Consider the following 19,009-nt stretch of genomic DNA (forward strand, 5'->3'; position numbering starts at 1 on the left):
ATCCTGATATTGAACAAGTCAGGAAAGACAAAAAGGCCATGAATATCTTATTCAATGGAGTTGATGGTGACATGTTTGACAACATCATCAATGTAAAGACATCCAAGGAGGTTTGGGACACCATTCAAATAATCTGTGATGGCACTGAAGAAGTTAGAGGAAACAAGATGCATTTACTAATTCAGCAATATGAGCATTTCCACTATGAAGAAGGTGAAAATGTCACTGATATCTTTAGTAGATTTCAAAAGCTACTAAATGCTCTGAAGCTGCATGGAAGAGTCTTCCAAACCAAAGATTCTAACCTCAAATTCCTGAGATCCCTTCCAAAAGAATGGAAACCAATGACAGTCTCCTTGAGAAATTCACAAGAATACAAGAAGTTTACACTAGAGAGACTATATGGCAATCTAAAGAATTATGAGCTTGAAATAGAGCAAGATGAAAGAATGGAGAAAGGGAGAAAGAAAGGAGGGTCCATTGCACTAGTTGCTGAGTTAGAGAAAGAAAAGGAGATGAAGATAGAACTTGTTGAGTCTACTTCAAAGGTCTGTGAAAACAAGGGTAAGGGGCTGGTAGCAGAAAATGAAGATTCTTTGAGCCAAGATGATATGGATGATATTGATGAACATCTAGCATTTCTTTTCAGAAGATTTTCCAAGCTCAAGTTCAAGAAGAACTTTGGAGCAGCTAAGCCAAATAGAAACATGGTGGATAAATCAAAATTCAAGTGTTTCAAATATGGCTTGGCAGGGCACTTTGCCAGTGAGTGTAGAAAGTCAGATTCCAGCAAGAAGAAGTTTGAGCCTGTATATTATAAACAGAAGTATTTTGAGTAGCTCAAATAAAAGGAAAGGGCCTTTATTACACAAGAAAATGATTGGGCAGCAAATGGTCTGGATGAGGATGAAGATGTCAGCTATGTCAATCTAGCCCTAATGGCCAAATCTGATGAAATAAAAACAAGTTCTCCAAGTAATCAGGTAATCACCACTAACCTTGCACATTTATCTAAAGCTTAGTGTAATGATGCAATAAATGACATGTCTACAGAATTATATCATTTGTGTGTTACATTTAAATCCCTCACTAAGGAAAATGCTAAAATCAAAGAAAATAATTTGTTTTTAAGTGAGAGGAATAATGTGCTAGAGTCTTAGTTGATTTAATTTGAAAAATTGAAAATAGAATGTAAGATTGCTAAGGAGGAATTAACTGAGTCCTTGAAGAAAAAAGAAATTTTGAAGCAGTTTGATCGTGAACAGGAGGTGATTAAGGCATGGAAATCATCTAGAGATGTCCATGCTCAAATCACCAAAGTTCAAGGTATTGAGTCCTTCTGTGATGCAGCCTGGAAAAAGAGTAAAGAGAAGCTAGAGTCCAGTTTGGTTGAAGGATTGCTAACAGATGTAGACTCGACGGATGATGAGAGTCATCCGTCGGATAATCAAAAAGGTTATCCGTCGAATGACATAAATCCTCATCCGCCGGCTGTAAGCAAACCTGTGAGTAAAGCCAAACTTTCCAAGTTAAATGAAAAATATGGATCAGTTTCCAAAAACTTTATTTCAGGACATCTAGTCAAGTAAAGAAGGAGAAGAAAGTGAATGTTGGTCATCTGTCCATCAAGCAATTGAATGACAGACTAGAAAAGATTGAGGTTAAAACAGAGGTTAAAAACAAAAACAATAGAAAAAGTAAAGTAGGCATTAACAAACATAACAACTACACACCTGATAAGTATGCTCCAAGAAAAATCTTTGTTAAGTATGGTAGTGTTAATCATCTATCTAATAATTGCAAACTTGTCATGCCTACTTCCATGACTGTACCATCTTCCTTTCCCAACATGAGTGCTATGCCTTCTATGCCTATGAATGTCATGTCTACACAGAATATGAATGCACAATTTGCTAATATGCCATTTGCACCTAATCCTTATTATGCTGCATTTAGTATGCCTCAAATGCCATTTAGCATGCCCTAGTGGAATAACATGTTTGCAAATAGCATGTCATTTCCTGTTAATCAAAATGTGCATGATAATTCTGTTTTAATGAATGGTTTCAAATGTCCAACTGAGATGACTAAGGATGAATCTGATATCCCCAAGTCAAATAAGATCAAACCTAAGAAACAAAAGAAGAAAGCTAACAAGGCAGGACCCAAGGAAAATTGGGTACCAATATTAACTTGATTTGGTTTTAATGTGTGCAGGGAAACAGAAAGAATCTGTGGTACTTGGATAGTGGTCTTTGAAGACACATGAGTGGAGATTCTACCCTGCTCACAGAGTTCAAGGGGAGAGCTGGCCCAAGTATTACTTTTGGAGCTGACAGCAAGGGTTATACTATGGGATATGTCTTGATTTCAAAAGACAATGTCATCATTGAGGAGGTTGCCTTAGTGGATGGTCTCAAGCTCAATTTGTTGAGTATCAGCCAGCTTTGTGATAAAGGCAATTTAGTAACCTTCAATTCAGAAGCCTGTGTTGTGACAAACAAGAGAAGCAACAAAGTGGTTCTCACTGGAGTGAGAAAAGGAAATGTGTACCTAGCTGACTTCAACTCATCAAATGTATAATATGTTACTTGTCTTCTCAGTAAAGCATGTCAAGATGAAAGTTGGCTATGGCACAAGAAGCTAACCCCATCTAAACTTCAAGACCATGAATGAGCTTGTAAAGAAAGAACTGGTTAGAGGTATTCCTCAAGTGGAGTTTTCTAAGGATGGACTGTGTGATTCTTGTCATAAGGGAAAGCAAATCAAAGCATCATTCAGAAAGAAGCTTGATTCAATAATTAAAGAACCTTTGCAACTGCTACACATGGATTTGTTTGGACCAGTCAATGTGTTGTCCATCTCAAGGAAGATATTTTTCCTAGTAATTGTAGATGATTTCTCAAAGTTCTCTTGGACATATTTCCTTAAGTCTAAAGATGAGGCTAGTGAAATCATCATCAATCACATAAGGCAAGTCAACAATCATCCTGATTTCAAAGTTAGAAGAATCAGGAGTGATAATGGAACTGAGTTCAAGAATTCTGTTATGAGAGTATTTTATGAAGAGAATGGGATTATGCATGAGTTTTCAGCAACAAGAACTCCACAACAAAATGGAGTAGTAGAAAGAAAGAATAGATCACTTATTAAAGCTGCAAGGACAATGCTTGAAAAATCAAAGTTACCAACATACTTCTGGGCTGAAGCTGTAAATACTGCATGATACACTCAGAATATTTCTCTGGTTAATCAAGTAAAATGCATGACTCCCTACCAATTGTCACTACTAGAAAAAGTAGAATAGACATCACCTCTTAGACATCAGTTGCTTTTTTGACCGATGTAAAAGGTGTTTTCTACATCGGTTTTTGGAAACCGATGTCTTTTGTTGTTATAAACATCAGTTTTTTAGCCCAACCGATATTATATGTCTGTTTTAAAAAAATTAATCAACGCACCTTCCCCGTTCCCCCCTTAACCAAATTATTCATTCCCTCCAAGTGTTTCCCCCCATGTTTTTTGACTTAGTAAAATTTCCCCCCTTTTTTCACCCACATCTTCCCCCTCTTTTTTATTAAAAAAAATAAAAATTAAAATCAAAAACTGAAAACAAAAACAAACAAAAACAAAAAACGTATTCATCATTTCATCACTCTCTCATCTCTCAGTTCATCACTCTCTCATCTCCCATTTTATCCCTCAATCAGCTCTCATTTCACCTTCCTCTCGTTTCTCTTTCTCACTCACTGAAACTCACCCCTCTATGAAGAACCCTAAATATCACCTCTGGCTCTCAGTCATCTCTCCCGACTATTTTTATGTGCTTTGTGTGCTCTCTGTGCTCGCTCTCTGTGCTCTCTCACCTCTCTCTTTTGGACATAGTTTGAATTGGGTAAGGTCAAGTCTGATTTTAAAGGTTAAAGATGTGAGATTAAAGCTTGGAGGTCGAGCATAAATTGGGTAAGATTAACCCTAATTTTTCACTTAGAGGTTTCATTTTAAAACCCTATTTTTTAAATGATTGGTTAAATGTTTGAATTGAGCATGTTAATCTTTTATGCTTTTAGTTGAGTAATTGCTTGAATTATGTATGTGGGTATCAATTATGATGTATATGTGGGTATATGTTTTTGTTTTGATTTTTGATTTATAAGTATTTATATTATTCTGTCACCCTTTATACAATACTGAGGAATCACGAAATTAGTTTAATTTATATAGTTGATCCGAACATTCGTATTCTATTTCCAATTAATTGAGTTCTTTCCTGTTGGAGCATAACGATGCTTCTGATTTTCTTACTTAAACAAAATGGCGACTGGTTGATTTTTAGTATCCATATATAATGATAGTGAGAACACATATATGTTTGAGTTTGTATTAGAAGGCTTCACTACTTGTAATATGTACTTACTTATCCCTTTCCTGTTATTGATGTCTTCTTTGTCATTGCAGGTGTTTGTTAAGGGAGTGGACAAGGACGACGTAGTACTAATGGCTGCAAGAGCATCGAGGTTAGAGAATCAAGATGCAATTGATTCTGTTATCGTTACAATGTTGGCAGACCCTAAACAGGTATTTTTAGATGTTTTTAGATAATAGAGATGTTCCTCTTGTGATGCGAAGCAGCTAAATTATACTTGAATTCATGTTTTACTGAAGGCACGAGCTGGAATAACTGAGATCCATTTTCTGCCATTTAATCCAACTGACAAAAGAACAGCACTGACATACATTGACAAAGCTGGTACAATGCATAGAGTTAGTAAATGTGCACCAGAGCAGGTAAAACTAGTTCTTGTAGTCTAAAGGTATCGGAGAAATTTCAGAGAATGCATTTGATAAGTTTGTTTGGTCTGGTGTTATGTAGATTCTTGACCTGGCACACAACAAAATCCAAAATTGAAAAGAAGGTACATTCAGTAATTGACAATTTTGCAGAACATGGACTTCGATCACTGGGGGTTGCTCGTCAGGTAACTGATAAAGATCTCATAGACAATAGCTTAAGTACTTTTGATGCAAATGTTTATGTTAGTGTACTTAATTTTTTTTTTTCGGTTTCTTTCTACAGGAAGTGCCTGAGCGCAACAAAGACAGTTCTGGCGGGCCTGGGGAGTTCATTGCACTTCTTCCTCTCTTTGATCCACCGCGTCATGATAGTGCTGAAACAATTAGAAGAGCTCTGGAACTTGGTGTCAGTGATATTCTCCATTAGTAGTTGCAATTTCAAAAATCAGCTACTATGATATCGTATTTGTTTAAGTAAATATTTTATGTGCTTATCTATACAGTGGTAAAAGCATGGAGAATGCTATGCGTGCTTGTTGCAAAGGAATAAAGATTGGGAAAATTCTAATCCATCGTGATGGGGATAATGGTAAACAGGTATAGTGTTCTAATTTCTAAATTTATTTCTTTGAGTGTGTTTAACACTTTTTGCTGTTGAATTTTTTGCTCCTTGGTTTCTGAATAACATTCATTTATATATTTACAGCTTATATACGAAAAACTTCCAAAAGATATCTCAGAACAACATGTCTTGCTCTTGGATCTAGTTCTTGGAACTGGTAATATTTGTTGCATATCAAGAGAGTGAGGGAGGGGGATTCCTTTTACTTTCACTTGTTTTCTGAAGTTATTACAAAATAACAAACTTCTTTCTGAAGTTATTTTGTTGGGAAGGCAATTTGGAGTCATTTTAAATGTCAAAACTAAGACTTTTGGGACATCACTTGTTTATAATAAAGCATCAGGGCGTCTCACGAGAAATGATGTGAACTCTGAACTTTGAAGTATTTAGTTTTTCACTTTTTTAGGGTGCCAAGATATTTTCTTTTCATATAGAGCTTTCTTCTTGTGTAATATAAATATTACCTGTGTCATCAGACAGTTGGTATTTCTTTCACCATATTAATCCGATGTAGGATAGATATATCCGCTACTGACTTGCATACATTTTAAAAGGCATTTACCTACAGTTTTTAGGATCTGAAAATGATACAATTTATCTGTTGTATTCATAAGTTGTTTGCTTCATTTATATTTCAGTTTTATGTAATATAATTTCAGGATCGGTATATGCTGGAGTTGATTTCTACAAGAAATTGTGTGGAGTCTCGATTGTTCGAAGGTGAGCGCTGAGGAATCTTTAAAACAAAAGAGTATTCTGTTTAAGACTTCTGTTTTGTTAGTCATGCTATGAAGGAGTTGATTACATATTTCAGCATTCCCTTCTTTTAAACATATATGAAACTCCAATATTATGTTACACCAGCAAGGAAGGGATTCACTACTGCACCAGGCGATTGAATTACTCATGCAGAAGGGAGTACCGGAATCCCATATTATATTTCTTAATCTTATATCTGTAAGTGTTATAAGTAAATTGTTTGCATTTACTGTTATGCCTTAGAGTTCCCTTGTCACTGATTCATTTATCATTGATTCGTATAGGCTCCTGAAGGAATACATTGTGTCAGCAAGAGGTTCCCAACGCTTAAAATAGTTACTTCAGAGATTGATGTAGCATTAAATGAAGAGTTTCGTGTAATACCGGGTATGGGGGAGTTTGGAGATCGTTACTTTGGTACCGATGATTGATTACTCAGAAGAGTGATATCAGCAATTATCTTGGTGTTTACTCTCGAAGGACGTACCACATCAGCCTATGTAACATAGAGTTAGAGAGTGTAAATGTAGATCAACTCGTGCACACAAGTGAGTTTGTATTTTGTCTTTTATCTAGCAATTATGTTGGAGGAAGCTTTGAGTTTTGCATATATATATAAAATCTTTGGCTACTGCATGAGGAATGTGATGTATGATATTCTTAATTGTTTAATGGTATTATTAACCCAGAAACCTGACAGTTTAAGTTTAATTCTGGCATTCAAGTGTTTAGGACCCGTACATATGATTATTGTCATCATACGGGACGAGGCTACATGAGCTTTACTAAGGAGTGGGAAGATGCAGAAGAACGAGGGCGTTCCTCAAATGATATTTTACATGCTATTGTCGGTACCAAGTCAAATTCTTTGTATAGATAGTAGTAGAATATATGAATGGATATGTGTAGTACTTGATATTTGGATTAGACGAATCTGTTGTACCTGATGTTTGAATATTGATTGTTAGATTTATAGATGATTGGTATTATGCAGCAATTGGGTTTGGTACTTCATTGGTTTTTGGAATCTATAGTTTTAAAATATGCATTAATAAAACAGGTACAAACATCATTACAATGGAAAATGATGTCTGTCAAAGCTTAATACATCAGTTCTAGTGGACCATTAACATCAGTAAAAACTGATGTTAAATACTACAACAAAAAAAATTATTAAAATATAAAACTGATGTTATTAAGTATTATAGACATCAGTTTGTTACAAATAGACATCGGTTACCAATTAAGAACCGATGTCAAAGGTATTGTTAACATCGGTTTTTGATGAAAACTGTTGTTACTGGTACTAGCAACATCAGTTTATTGGTTAAATTGAAAGATTTTGCTTAGCTCATATATATTTAAATTGATAAAAATATCATATTCTGATGATATATGAAGATTAGATATGCATGAGAAATTTAATATCAAGATATAGAAATCAGTTTTAAACAAAGAACTGATGTTATATGTTGTATTTAACATCAGTTTAAAACCGATGTTAAATGGGGGGTCTTTAACATCACCCACGAAGACATCGGATTTTTGCATTCATAGACATCGATTTTTAGCCGATGTCTATTGACGTTTTTCTAGTAGTGTGTTCAAGAACAACAAGAAGCCTACTCTAAATTTTCTTCATATTTTTTGCTGCAAATGTTATATCTTGAGAAATCAAACTGATCAAAATGGGAAGTTTGATGCTAAAGCAGATGAAGAAATTTTTGTTGGATATGTTGTTGGTAAAGCATAAAGAGTCTACAATTTGAGAACCAACATTGTTATAAAATCAATACATGTTGTGTTTGATGATAAAAATATTGAAGGACTGCAAGATGGAGATTACCATGAGAGCCTCAAATTTGACAATATGGAGATGGTTAGTGATGACAATGATGATGAAAGTGATCAAGAAACTACTAATGAGGAAAGTGCAGAAAAATCTATAATTAATGAAGCTAATAACTCAACATCCATCGAGTTACAGAATGCTTCATCCGTCGACAGACAATCTGTATCTTCCATCGGGAGACAATCAACTTCATCCGTCGGAACTCAAAATATACCATCGGTCGGGTCATCAAAAGAAGCTAAAAGTCCGAATAGATCACTTACAAAAAGTCCCTCTTTCTCAAATCATAGATTTACAAACTCAGGGGTGTTTCCAATAATCAAAACTCAATCACACATCAAGACAACAATGAGGCATCTTCATCTAGAGCTAATCTACCTCAACAAAGAAAATGGACAAAGGATCACCCCTTTGAGCTCATCATTGGTGATGTATCTTCTAGAGTTCAAACAAGGAGAGCAACTTAAGAAGAATGTATATACAGTAGTTTCCTATCTAAGGAAGAACCAAAAAAGGTAGAAGAAGCTTTGTTGGATCCTGATTGAATTTTAGCTATGCAGGAGGAGCTACCCAATTTGAAAGGAACAATGTTTGGAAGCTGGTACCCAAGCCTAAAGGAAAGAATCCAATAGACACCAAATGGGTATTCAGAAACAAGATGGATGAAAATGGCATAGTAGTCAGGAACAAAGCTAGATTGGTTGCTGAGGGCTATTATCAACAAGAAGGAATAGATTTTGATGAAACCTTTGCTCATGTTGCAAGACTTGAAGCCATCAGAATCTTCTTAGCCTATGCAGCCCATGCCAATTTCAAGGTCTATCAAATGGATGTCAATAGTGCCTTTCTAAATGGAGAGTTGGAGGAGGAAGTCTATGTCAGTCAGCCTCCTGGTTTTGAAGATCCAAATCTATATAATCATGTATACTATCTTTTGAAAGCACTCTATGGACTGAATCAAGCACCTAGAGCCTGGTATGACACTTTGTCAAAGATTCTTTTAGAGAATCACTTCACTAGAGGTACTATAGACAAAACTTTATTCTTTAGAAATGTTAATGGCTCTAGCATACTTGTTCAAATTAATGTAGATGACATTATATTTGGCTCTACAGATGAAAAACTTTGCAAAAAGTTTGCCAAATTGATGCAAAGTAAGTATGAAATGAGCATGATGGGAGAACTAACTTACTTTCTTGGTTTGCAAATTAAGCAAGTTAATGATGGAATATTCATTAGTCAAACTAAATACATTTATGATCTTTTAAAGAAGTTTGAACTAATGGATTGCACATCTGCAAAAACTCCCATGGCCACTGCAACTAAACTTGAATTAAACACTACTGAAAAGTCTGTGGATATTTCAAGTTATAGAGGCATGGTTGGCTCACTTTTATACTTAACAGCTAGTAGGCCAGATATAATGTTTGCTACATGTCTTTGTGCTAGATTTCAGGCTGATCCTACAGAATCTCATTTAATTGATATTAAGAGAATTTTCAGATATCTCAAAGGTACACCAAAACTTGGCATTTGGTACCCTAGAGATTCTGGTTTTGATCTAACTAATTATTCAGATGCAGATTATGCAGGTTGTAGAATTGATAGAAAATGTACAACAGGAACCTGTCAATTTCTAGGAAACAAGTTTGTGTCCTGGTTCAGTAAAAAGCAAAATTCAGTTTCTACTTCTACAGCAGAAGCTGAATATATTGCTGCTGGCAGTTGCTGTGCACATATTTTGTGGATGAAAAACTAATTGCTAAACTATGGTCTGCAAGTGGAAAGAATTCTTATTTTATATGATAACACAAGTACAACTTCCATCACTGAGAATCCAGTACAGCATTCAAGAACAAAGCATATAGACATGAAGTACCACTTCATAAGGGAACATGTAATGAATGGTACTGTGGAACTACATTTTGTTCCAAGTGAAAAACAGATTGCAGATATATTTACCATGCCACTGGATGAATCCACCTTTTCAAGGTTGGTTAGTGAGTTAGTTATGCTTAATTACTCTTGAATCTTTTGAGATATTTTGCAAGTTGTAAAGCAGCCAAAAATTTAATTGATTTTTCAGTCCGGGATGAAATTTTAGCTAAGTCAAAATTTACATCCCGACGGATGATCATTATCCATCGAGTTCGATCATCCGTCGAAATATAATTTGTTAATAAAATCAATTATTTTTCTGGAATTTTTATAACTCGACGGATAACTGTTTTTCCTCATCCGTCGAATTGTTTAAATCTTAGCCGTTAATTTTCTGAACATTATCCATCAAGTATACTTACAGTTTGTAAGCATAACACGACGTATAATTGATGGAATTTTTACAGTTTATCTTTTTAAACGGCTACTTTGGGCAATTTTTATTGGTCACTTTATTTTAATTTATTATTTTTTACAGTTATTTTTTAGATAGTGTAAAAGCAAAATTCAGTTTCATTTCTTTTCTTTTATCATTCTCAATTTATCTGCTCTAACTTCTTTCTTTCTCAAAAGCAACTACCTTCTCTCTCTCTCTGTAACTTTTACTCTCTAATAATGGCACCAGTCGTCAAAATCATGTCTCAAACTGGCTTTATCTATGAGCAGAACAATTTCACGGCTCTAGTGAACAAGGGGATTCAACAGTCTGGCGACTACCATAAAATGATGGATTTTGTGCAAGGCTGTACGCTCAAATATGCCATGTTGGAGTCTCCCACTATCTACTGTGAGGTTGTGGAGGAAATATGGACAATTGCAGTATACAACTCAACTGATAAGACCATCACTTTCACTATTAAAGGTAAGGAATTATGTATTAATAGTGACATTGTTAAAGCATGCTTTAAGATTCCTGATAATACTGTCACTACTCTACACACAGACACTGATATTGTTAACATGTTAAACTCCATGGGTTATGCACTCTCCACCTCTAAATTAAGTGAAATTAGGAGATTGGGTCTTATGAAAGAATGGAGTTTTCTGTGTGATGTAGGTACTAAAGTATTTTCTAGAGAAATTAGCAATTTTGATTCTGTTAACATCTCCATGCTCAACATGCTTTACATGCTAGTAACTGATAAATACTTCAATTTTAGTGATCTAGTCTTGTTTGAGTTGGGGTTTAAGTTAGGGGAGCTTAATAAGAGGGGTAAGAATGTTTATTATGCTAGATTTTTCATGATGCTTGCTAACCACCCCTCTGAGGATATTGTGCTTGAGAACCCAACCAACAAGTTAGATTGTTGGGTTCAAGAAAGAAGAATTATTGCAGATCTCAATAGAGCAGATCACCACAAAGAGGTGCCACTCTTCTACTTTCCAGTAATGGAGGCACCTCAGGTAAGTGAGGTAATTTCAACTGTCTCTACTCTTCCAACCTCAACCATTTCTTTGCCTTCTAGTGTAGTAGTGGCATCTGTGTCAATGACCAGACATATGCCTACCCAAGCTACCAAAACCAAAGTTTCAAAACCAAAGACAAAGCAAGCCCCTTTGGTGTCTCTCAAAAGATGCCAGTTGTAAAATCCACTAAACACAAAGAGGGGAGTATGAAGGTGGGAAAGATAGGTGAGGGATAGGGTGAAAATCAAAGAAACCCTAAAGATAAGGATGGTGAACATAGTGTACCCAAACCAAGCCACACCACAGTTTCCCAACAAACTGTGGTTGTTAATAAGGATAAAAGCTCAATTCTAGTTTCATCCTCCTAAAAGGATGTAACTATTGAAACAAGCTCTCAACCAGGAGCACAGAACAAAAGGGGTAGGGACACACGTTCACCACAAACCTACAAAAGAAAGAATAAATCTAAAACCCTTGGCGATGCACATGGTACACACACAGTGCAAACTGGAGCTAAAGACCCAGTCACTGCACCATCTCAAAGTCAAATTGATGTGGCTCCAACAAATGTGGAGTCACAGCCAAAATCTGTACAAATTGAAACACCTCAAACACCAAATTCTCCCACACACTCTTTGGATATTGACATGATTCAAATATCACAACCATATTCTCCATCTTTAACTCTGTTGGAGAAGCCAAAAATCCATGCAAGTGAGCATCATCTTCTAGATGATTTGTTGGCTCTCTTGCCTTTTCTTTCTGAGGCTGTTGAGACATCTGTGCTAAAATTTTCATCAATCTGTACAGAGTCCACAATAGTTTCCACTCCAAACTCATTCATTTCTACTCACTCGATGGATATTGTTCATCCGTCGAGTAGTGATTGTATCCATACAGATGTTCCTAACAGCAGTCATCCATCGGATAGTCAAATTACTAAACCGATGGATATTTCTCATCCGTCGGGTGTCTCTATAAAACTCCAAAGTTCAATTATAGTTACGAGTGCAGATGACTTAGTAATTGTGCAATCACTATTAGGATTGAGGAAAGGTAGTGTTAGGCACAAAACATGTGCTAATAAAACACGCAAGTATACGCGATCGCAAGTAATATAGAATGATTTCTAGTTCGTTCGCATAGAGACTCTGACTAATTATGTTCAATTAATACTCACTCACTAATGTATGATTACTTCTTAATGTCAAGACAATAACACTTAAGGTTGATTAACTAATTATTAACTAAAATTAACTATGAGAATAAAATACTAAAATTATTACTTGAATTAACAATATTAAACACACATGAGATCATAACTTCATTACTACTTCCTTTAATAGTCATTGTTATTACCCTTAGCATGTAACGGTGATGATATTAATCGAACAACACGAAACTGATAAAAGCCAACTTTCGTTGTACTAGTACCATTCTACCAAACATCCACAATTAAAATAGAAGTTGAATAGGCATCAATTATGTTGAGACCCTATATATCTACAGAATTTGACAACATAACGATTTAAGCACAAGTTATTCATTATAATTACACAGGGCAAGTAAAACGGTTAGAGTTACCCACTAATCATGCATACACATACATAAACCTATGCTAATATGGCAAGTTCTAAATCTCAAGATTCACTGTCGCTTCACAAGAGATTAACAGGCTATCTTATATATTCGCGACGTATATAAGATGAATAAGTACAACCTATGCTAGATATCATACAATCATCTCACATTAAGGTATTAACCAATTAACTAGAGAAATCCATAATAAATCTGCTACGACCCCATGATCACGATTAGCCTATAATAGAACTCATCGTCACCATGGGTTCATATGAAAACATGATAATAACACGACAATATAAACTAATAAAATACAATATAAACTAATAAAATACTTACTAAAACCAGAGTACGTCATAAGAGTAAATAGGTTCAAAGTAAAGAAAACTAGCATCCACTGTTATAACGAATAAAAGAATCACAAGAAATCGTATGCTTCCTCTTCTTCGTTACGGTGTGCTAAAACGGTCTTCTTAATCTTTTCTCCTTGCTCCTTGCTTGTTACTTCATATCGTAAAAAGTCTCTAAAGATTACTTATTAGAAGTCCACAAGAATCATCCGTCTCAAAAGTCCAGTAGAACAAGAATTATAAAAATCAGAATTAAAAATCTCGACCCCAGGCGGTCGCCCTAGCTTCCCAGGCGGGCGCCTCAGCTTCCAAGCGGCCACCCAGATCTCCAGGCGGGCGCTTGGGACACTTCTGGAAAATTCTTCGTTCTGGACCTGATTTTGCCGATTTCTTCGCATAACTTCACACAACCGATTCCAAGTACTTCCCTAGGCTTATTTTGATGAATTCTTCCTATATAAGCAAGTTATACCCTGAAATGCAAAAACACTAGAAAACCCATCAAATACCCAAAATACTTGATTTCTGAGTGGTATAAAATGTCACTTATCAGGTAATGACATGAGTGAGAGTCTGGGTTGCTCCCTGGAAAAAGGAGAGAAAAAGAGTGATCCAATCACTACAAGAAAACGATGAATAAACATTACCCTTTAGACATCGTTGTCATTAATGACCGATGTTAAAAATATTTTTAACATCGGTTTGTTCCAAAATGATGTTAAAGACCAGTTTTTACATCAGTTAAAATCAAAACTGATTTCTAAACTACAGTTTAAAAAACACGGGAAACATTTCCCCCCTTTAGCTAAAAACATTTCCCCCCCTTGCTAAAAACATTTCCCCCCCTTTGCTAAAAACATTTCCCCCCTAGAAACATTTTGCTGCCGTCTCTCTCACCCGACTCTCTCTCCATCCTCTCTTCCTCTCTCCCGATTCTCTCTCACTTACTCACACTCAGCCTTCGACCCTAACTTATACTACCCGAAACCCCTAATTTCAAACCTTAACTTTCAAACCCCTAATTTTAAAGAAGCGAACCCTAACTTTCAACCGAAATGGCCGATTAAACACTGCTTGAGGTTGGACTTTGGTCGATTTATGCAAAGGAGGTCGATTTGTGAAAGGAGGCAAGAACCCTAGCTCGAATCTGTACTAATTAGTAAGTGTTATTTATGCATGTCTCTTTTTCTTGTATTTTTTGTTCATAATTTGTTTATATAATAAAACAAATAGTTTATTTTTTCTGTGTATGCTTTGTATGTTACAAGTTTTGTATGAATAATTAGCTCGAATGCTTTGTATGTTACAAATTTTGTTTTATTGTAATTTTTTATTTTTTCTTGCTGTGTACTTGCTTTTTTGATGATTTGTTTATTTGGAAGTTTTGTTTTGGAAGTTTTGTTTATTTTATTGTAATTTGTTTGTTTATAATCAAACTACATGCTTTGTTTTTTTATCCTTTGACTTGATTCGTATTTTATTAATTTTTTTTCTTTAAATTTTTTGTTTTATTTTCTTATCCTTTTTGGCTTGATTAAGAGTATGTGTTTGTAAGATACATTATAATTTATGTATGCATGTTCTGTTATTTTTGTATACATTGTAATTTCTTATCCTTTTTGGCTTGATTAGGTTTGTCAAGTGAAGGAGTTTCAAAGGGCTGTGTAACTGCATTCCCAAGAGTGAAGCGGGAATGTGAGACATGTTTGTGGTGTTAGGAGGGTAAAAGGTATGTCTTGTCCCTAGACTAACCCTGTCTATGTTTGAATTGTAATTTGAACTTGGCGTAGTATACATGTTTTGGGTTAGTTAAGAGTGTGGTGTGATAAGGGTAAGATACATGTGGACCTTGAGATATGATTTATATATTTTTAATTTATGTTAATTAGGGTCGAGATTGAGCATGTATATGTATTTATAATTGTTCTGCCTTTATAACTGTCCTGTTTTTATAACAAGCATTTATATAAATGTTGATAATTGTAACGACTGAGAAATTACGCTTATATTATATCATAATAAAGATAAATTATGTGTATTATTTTCATATCCCATATTTTCAATATTATTATTATTATTATTATTATTATTATTTGGAATTGTTTATGTTAATTTATGTGAATTTTGGTGAATTATCTGGTAATTGAAGTGATGTTTTGAATGTCTATATGTGATATTCTTTGAGTATTTTAATTATTATATGTCCAGAATAAAATATAGATAATTGTGACATTTTCCTAGTAATTTTAGGATTGTTATATGATTTTATAATAATTTACGGATTTATTAATTATTTTCTGTTTAATTACAAAACTATTTTATAAAGCCGGGAATCGTCCAACTTCAACTGTTTTTACGTTTTTACAACCCGAAACCCTTCCGAAAACTCCTATCTAACCCAATCTAGTAATTCCGGACATTTTCCGTGTTTTGACTTTTTCGATCCGGATTACGGTTTGAACCGTGTGCGGCCCGGCACAAAATTTTCGGTACGATAACCATTTCGGTAAATCAATAAAACCCGTATTCTTGAGAGACGGGATATTTTTATATTATTTTCGTATATGGTGTTTTATGAAAAGCTCGGTTTTGATAATTATCCAATTTTGATATTAAATTGTATCGTTTTTATAGTTACTTAGCGGTGAAGTAATCTATTTTGGATCGTTTTGTAGTTACTTAGCGCTAAGCAACTAATTTATAGATCCAAAATGATCCAGAGCGAACCAATATTCCGTAAATATAAATAGACTATTTCTTATTTCATTTATTTCGTTTATTCAGTTGCAACCAGTAAAATATAGTAAATACAGAGAAAACCCTAGAAACCGATACGTTACTGAGAATCAATTGTACGAACGAAGGCATTATCGAACTCCGATTCGGGCATGCAGCATATCAAAACGAAGCTCTCGAAATCCTCTCTTTGAATCAATCATCATTTTTTGCCCAGGAATCAAGGTATTTTTCTTATTTAATTATTTTAATTCGAATTATTTAGTGAAAAAATATGAATTTTTGCAGCCTTGATTATTTTAGTGTTTTGATGATTCCATGTTGTAGAGCATGTTTTTCTGGTCAATTTCATATATTATACTTCAAAAATAGAGTTCAATAACATGTTTAAAATAGTCTTTGATTCTCTGATTCGAAAATTAGGGTTTATTTGATATGAATGTTCTTAATCGAGAATTGTGCGTTTCTGCCCTGGGGGTTATTAGTTATTTTTGATGATTGAATCATGTTCCCTGCTAAATTTAGACTCGATTGGTATATATAAATCTAATAGACAATTCCTGGATCACCAGTAATTGGCCACGCCGGAGTTTGGTCGAGTTTCGCCGGGTTTTTATCGTTTTCACCGAAGTATTAGTTCTGAGCATCGTTTATGAAACTGGTTGATGATTTTATACTTCTGGACTGAATCTTGATGCAAAGCATGAAAGAACCCTGTTGTTTGGCTGAGATTTGGGGCCAACCGGAGGTTCGCCGGAACTCCCGACGCCACCGGAATCTAGAATTGGTCCGGTGGGTCTGGGTTGTTCTTGGCAACCCGGTTTGACCCGGTTTCAACACGTTTGGGTTATTTCCAGACCCGCTTTTGATCTGATTTCCCCAAAACTTTATTCTTACCAACTGTTTTTGGATTTTTCCTTTTTAAAAATAATTTAAAAAATCCTATTTTTAATTTCTAAAAATTCATTTCTATTTCGAAAATTATTATTTTAATTCTGAAAATTTATTTTTAATTCAAAAATAAATCCAAATTATTTAATTAATTAATTTTAGTTGATAATTATTTATTTAATTAGTCAATTAATTTAAATATTAATTTATTAATTAGTTTAATTAGTTATTAATTAATTTTATTTGATTATTTAATTAGATTTAATTATTTATTTTGATTTAAAAATTCCGAAAAATAGTTTCGAGCTTTAAAATATTATTTTAAATTATTTTACAGGCTCGATAATTATTATAAAATTATTTTTGGGTGTTCGAGCCCTATTATTTAATTATAAAATGATTCGGAGACCCGTTTTAATTCCGAAATTTTTTCAAAAATTCATATTAAATCAACCGTTTGTTCGTTTAATACGAGACGAACGCTTACAGACTCAGAAAAACATTCCGCTTTCAATAAAAATACTTTCGAGACCCAAATCCTTTTCTTTCGAAAGGTTGCTTGTTTTACAAGTCATTCTGAGTCAATTATTGATCGATAAATCATATTTTTGACCTGATTTCAGTTTCAAACATATCGAGTTGAACCTTTTGACGAACCGAGTCATATGTGATATGAATTATGTGATACATGAGTTATGTGCTTATGTGCTATGTGAATTACGTGCGTACGTGAGTCAAGAGTCTTGTAGTTGACTGTCTTCTTTATGTGCGGGCTATCGTATGGGTAGACATTAGGGTTTTGACGCGCAGTTCGTTGAGTAATTATCGTTTAGGAAATTAAAGTTATATCTTTTAATTATAGATGCGGATTATTCGAGTTGATCAGGACAAGACGTTGGATAAAGAATAAGACGGAATGGTATTGGGTATCTGGATTCTAGCAAGCGCAGGAGCAGCATATCAGTAAAGTATTAAAAAGAATAGATGCGTCTTTGCGAGTGTAACTAACTGCTAAAACCCAAAGGCAAGTACCCCTGACTTCTCTTATCGTTCAAGTGACGTTTATTTTGAATCATATTATGCAAGTATCCCTATCATCACTTATTGTTCAAGTGATATTTATTTTAAATATTCTTATGCAAGTATTGCTTTCCCTATTCTCAGTTCGGAATAGATAAATGTTTTACATATCGCTGAATTAAATGATTCTGTTTATGTAAGTACCCTCTGCTATTCTATGTTCAGAATAGTTAAGTGATTTTACTTATCAAATTACTGGATTTATAAATATTTTGGATTTTGAGAAAGATGATTTTGTTGCGAGTATTCCTGCCCAAGTGAATGGGGGAATAAAATTATTTAGGATGTCGAATGATTCGGCTCCTTTTAAAATAAAAAGGTTCTTAAGATTGGAATGGTTACTGGTTACTGGTTACAGCGTAGGTGATCGAGATATCGGTCCAACTGTAATATCTTTCAAGGCTAGTTATGCCTTTTCTGGCGCCCTATAGGTACCGTATGGCTTCGGGATACGGGTAGTACCTATATTTACAGTATGGCTGCGGGATACCGGTGTTATTTCGCGATTGATTATCGGGAACAGCATGAAATGTTATTGGTTCCAATCTAAAATATGGTTTTCTAAATTGTTTTATTAATCATAGAACAAATGATTTATCAACTGATTTTGTTTTGGATTAAAAGTGAATTGCGGTTTTGATTCAGATTCTGATTTATGCTGATACTTACGTTGTTGTTAAACATCAAAGGTGGTATTAGTATAGATGATTGATGTTGACTTCAGTATGGGTGTAGTGAGCATCAAAGTTCGTATTGATATCTAATTTGATATGACAACAAAATAAGTATTAATTTCAAGAGTTCGGTTTTGAGTAAAGTTTATGATTCAATCCATAATCATTGCTTCATGTTATTGTTGTTTACGATATTTCCGTAAACATTATTTTATGAGTTTTATTATCGTCAAGATTCAAAGTATTGTTGAAGCATTTCGCTCAAAAATATCAAAATGGTTTTGAATACAATTAAGGAATCAATTCTGGGGTTCCTCAACTAAAA

The 19,009-nt window shown here is 34.4% G+C and overlaps 1 protein-coding gene and 1 pseudogene across 1 annotated transcript; both read left to right on the forward strand.

Annotated features, from left to right (window-relative positions):
* The first annotated feature begins 938 nt into the window (after window positions 1-938).
* Window positions 939-5,221, forward strand: LOC141691025 (plasma membrane ATPase 2-like; annotated as a pseudogene).
* A 27-nt stretch (window positions 5,222-5,248) lies between these two features.
* Window positions 5,249-6,863, forward strand: LOC141691026 (uridine/cytidine kinase UKL1, chloroplastic-like). The gene is made up of 5 exons (XM_074495775.1): window positions 5,249-5,256; window positions 5,298-5,391; window positions 5,501-5,587; window positions 6,305-6,373; window positions 6,460-6,863. Exons 1-5 carry the CDS (start codon window positions 5,249-5,251, stop codon window positions 6,604-6,606), a joined length of 405 nt encoding a protein of 134 aa, XP_074351876.1. The 3' UTR covers window positions 6,607-6,863.
* The last annotated feature ends 12,146 nt before the right edge of the window (window positions 6,864-19,009 follow it).

This window comes from Apium graveolens, chromosome 10 (genome assembly GCF_009905375.1).
Source record: "Apium graveolens cultivar Ventura chromosome 10, ASM990537v1, whole genome shotgun sequence".
In the NCBI taxonomy this organism is placed as follows: Eukaryota; Viridiplantae; Streptophyta; class Magnoliopsida; order Apiales; family Apiaceae; genus Apium; species Apium graveolens.

What these genes read in the sequence shown, in the direction of transcription:
- LOC141691026 (XM_074495775.1), top strand. An exon ending in GAACTGGTAATATTTGTTGC is followed by an intron (nt 5,588 to 6,304) that starts ATATCAAGAGAG and finishes TCACTACTGCAC; the next exon opens with CAGGCGATTGAATTACTCAT. An exon ending in TATTTCTTAATCTTATATCT is followed by an intron (nt 6,374 to 6,459) that starts GTAAGTGTTATA and finishes TGATTCGTATAG; the next exon opens with GCTCCTGAAGGAATACATTG.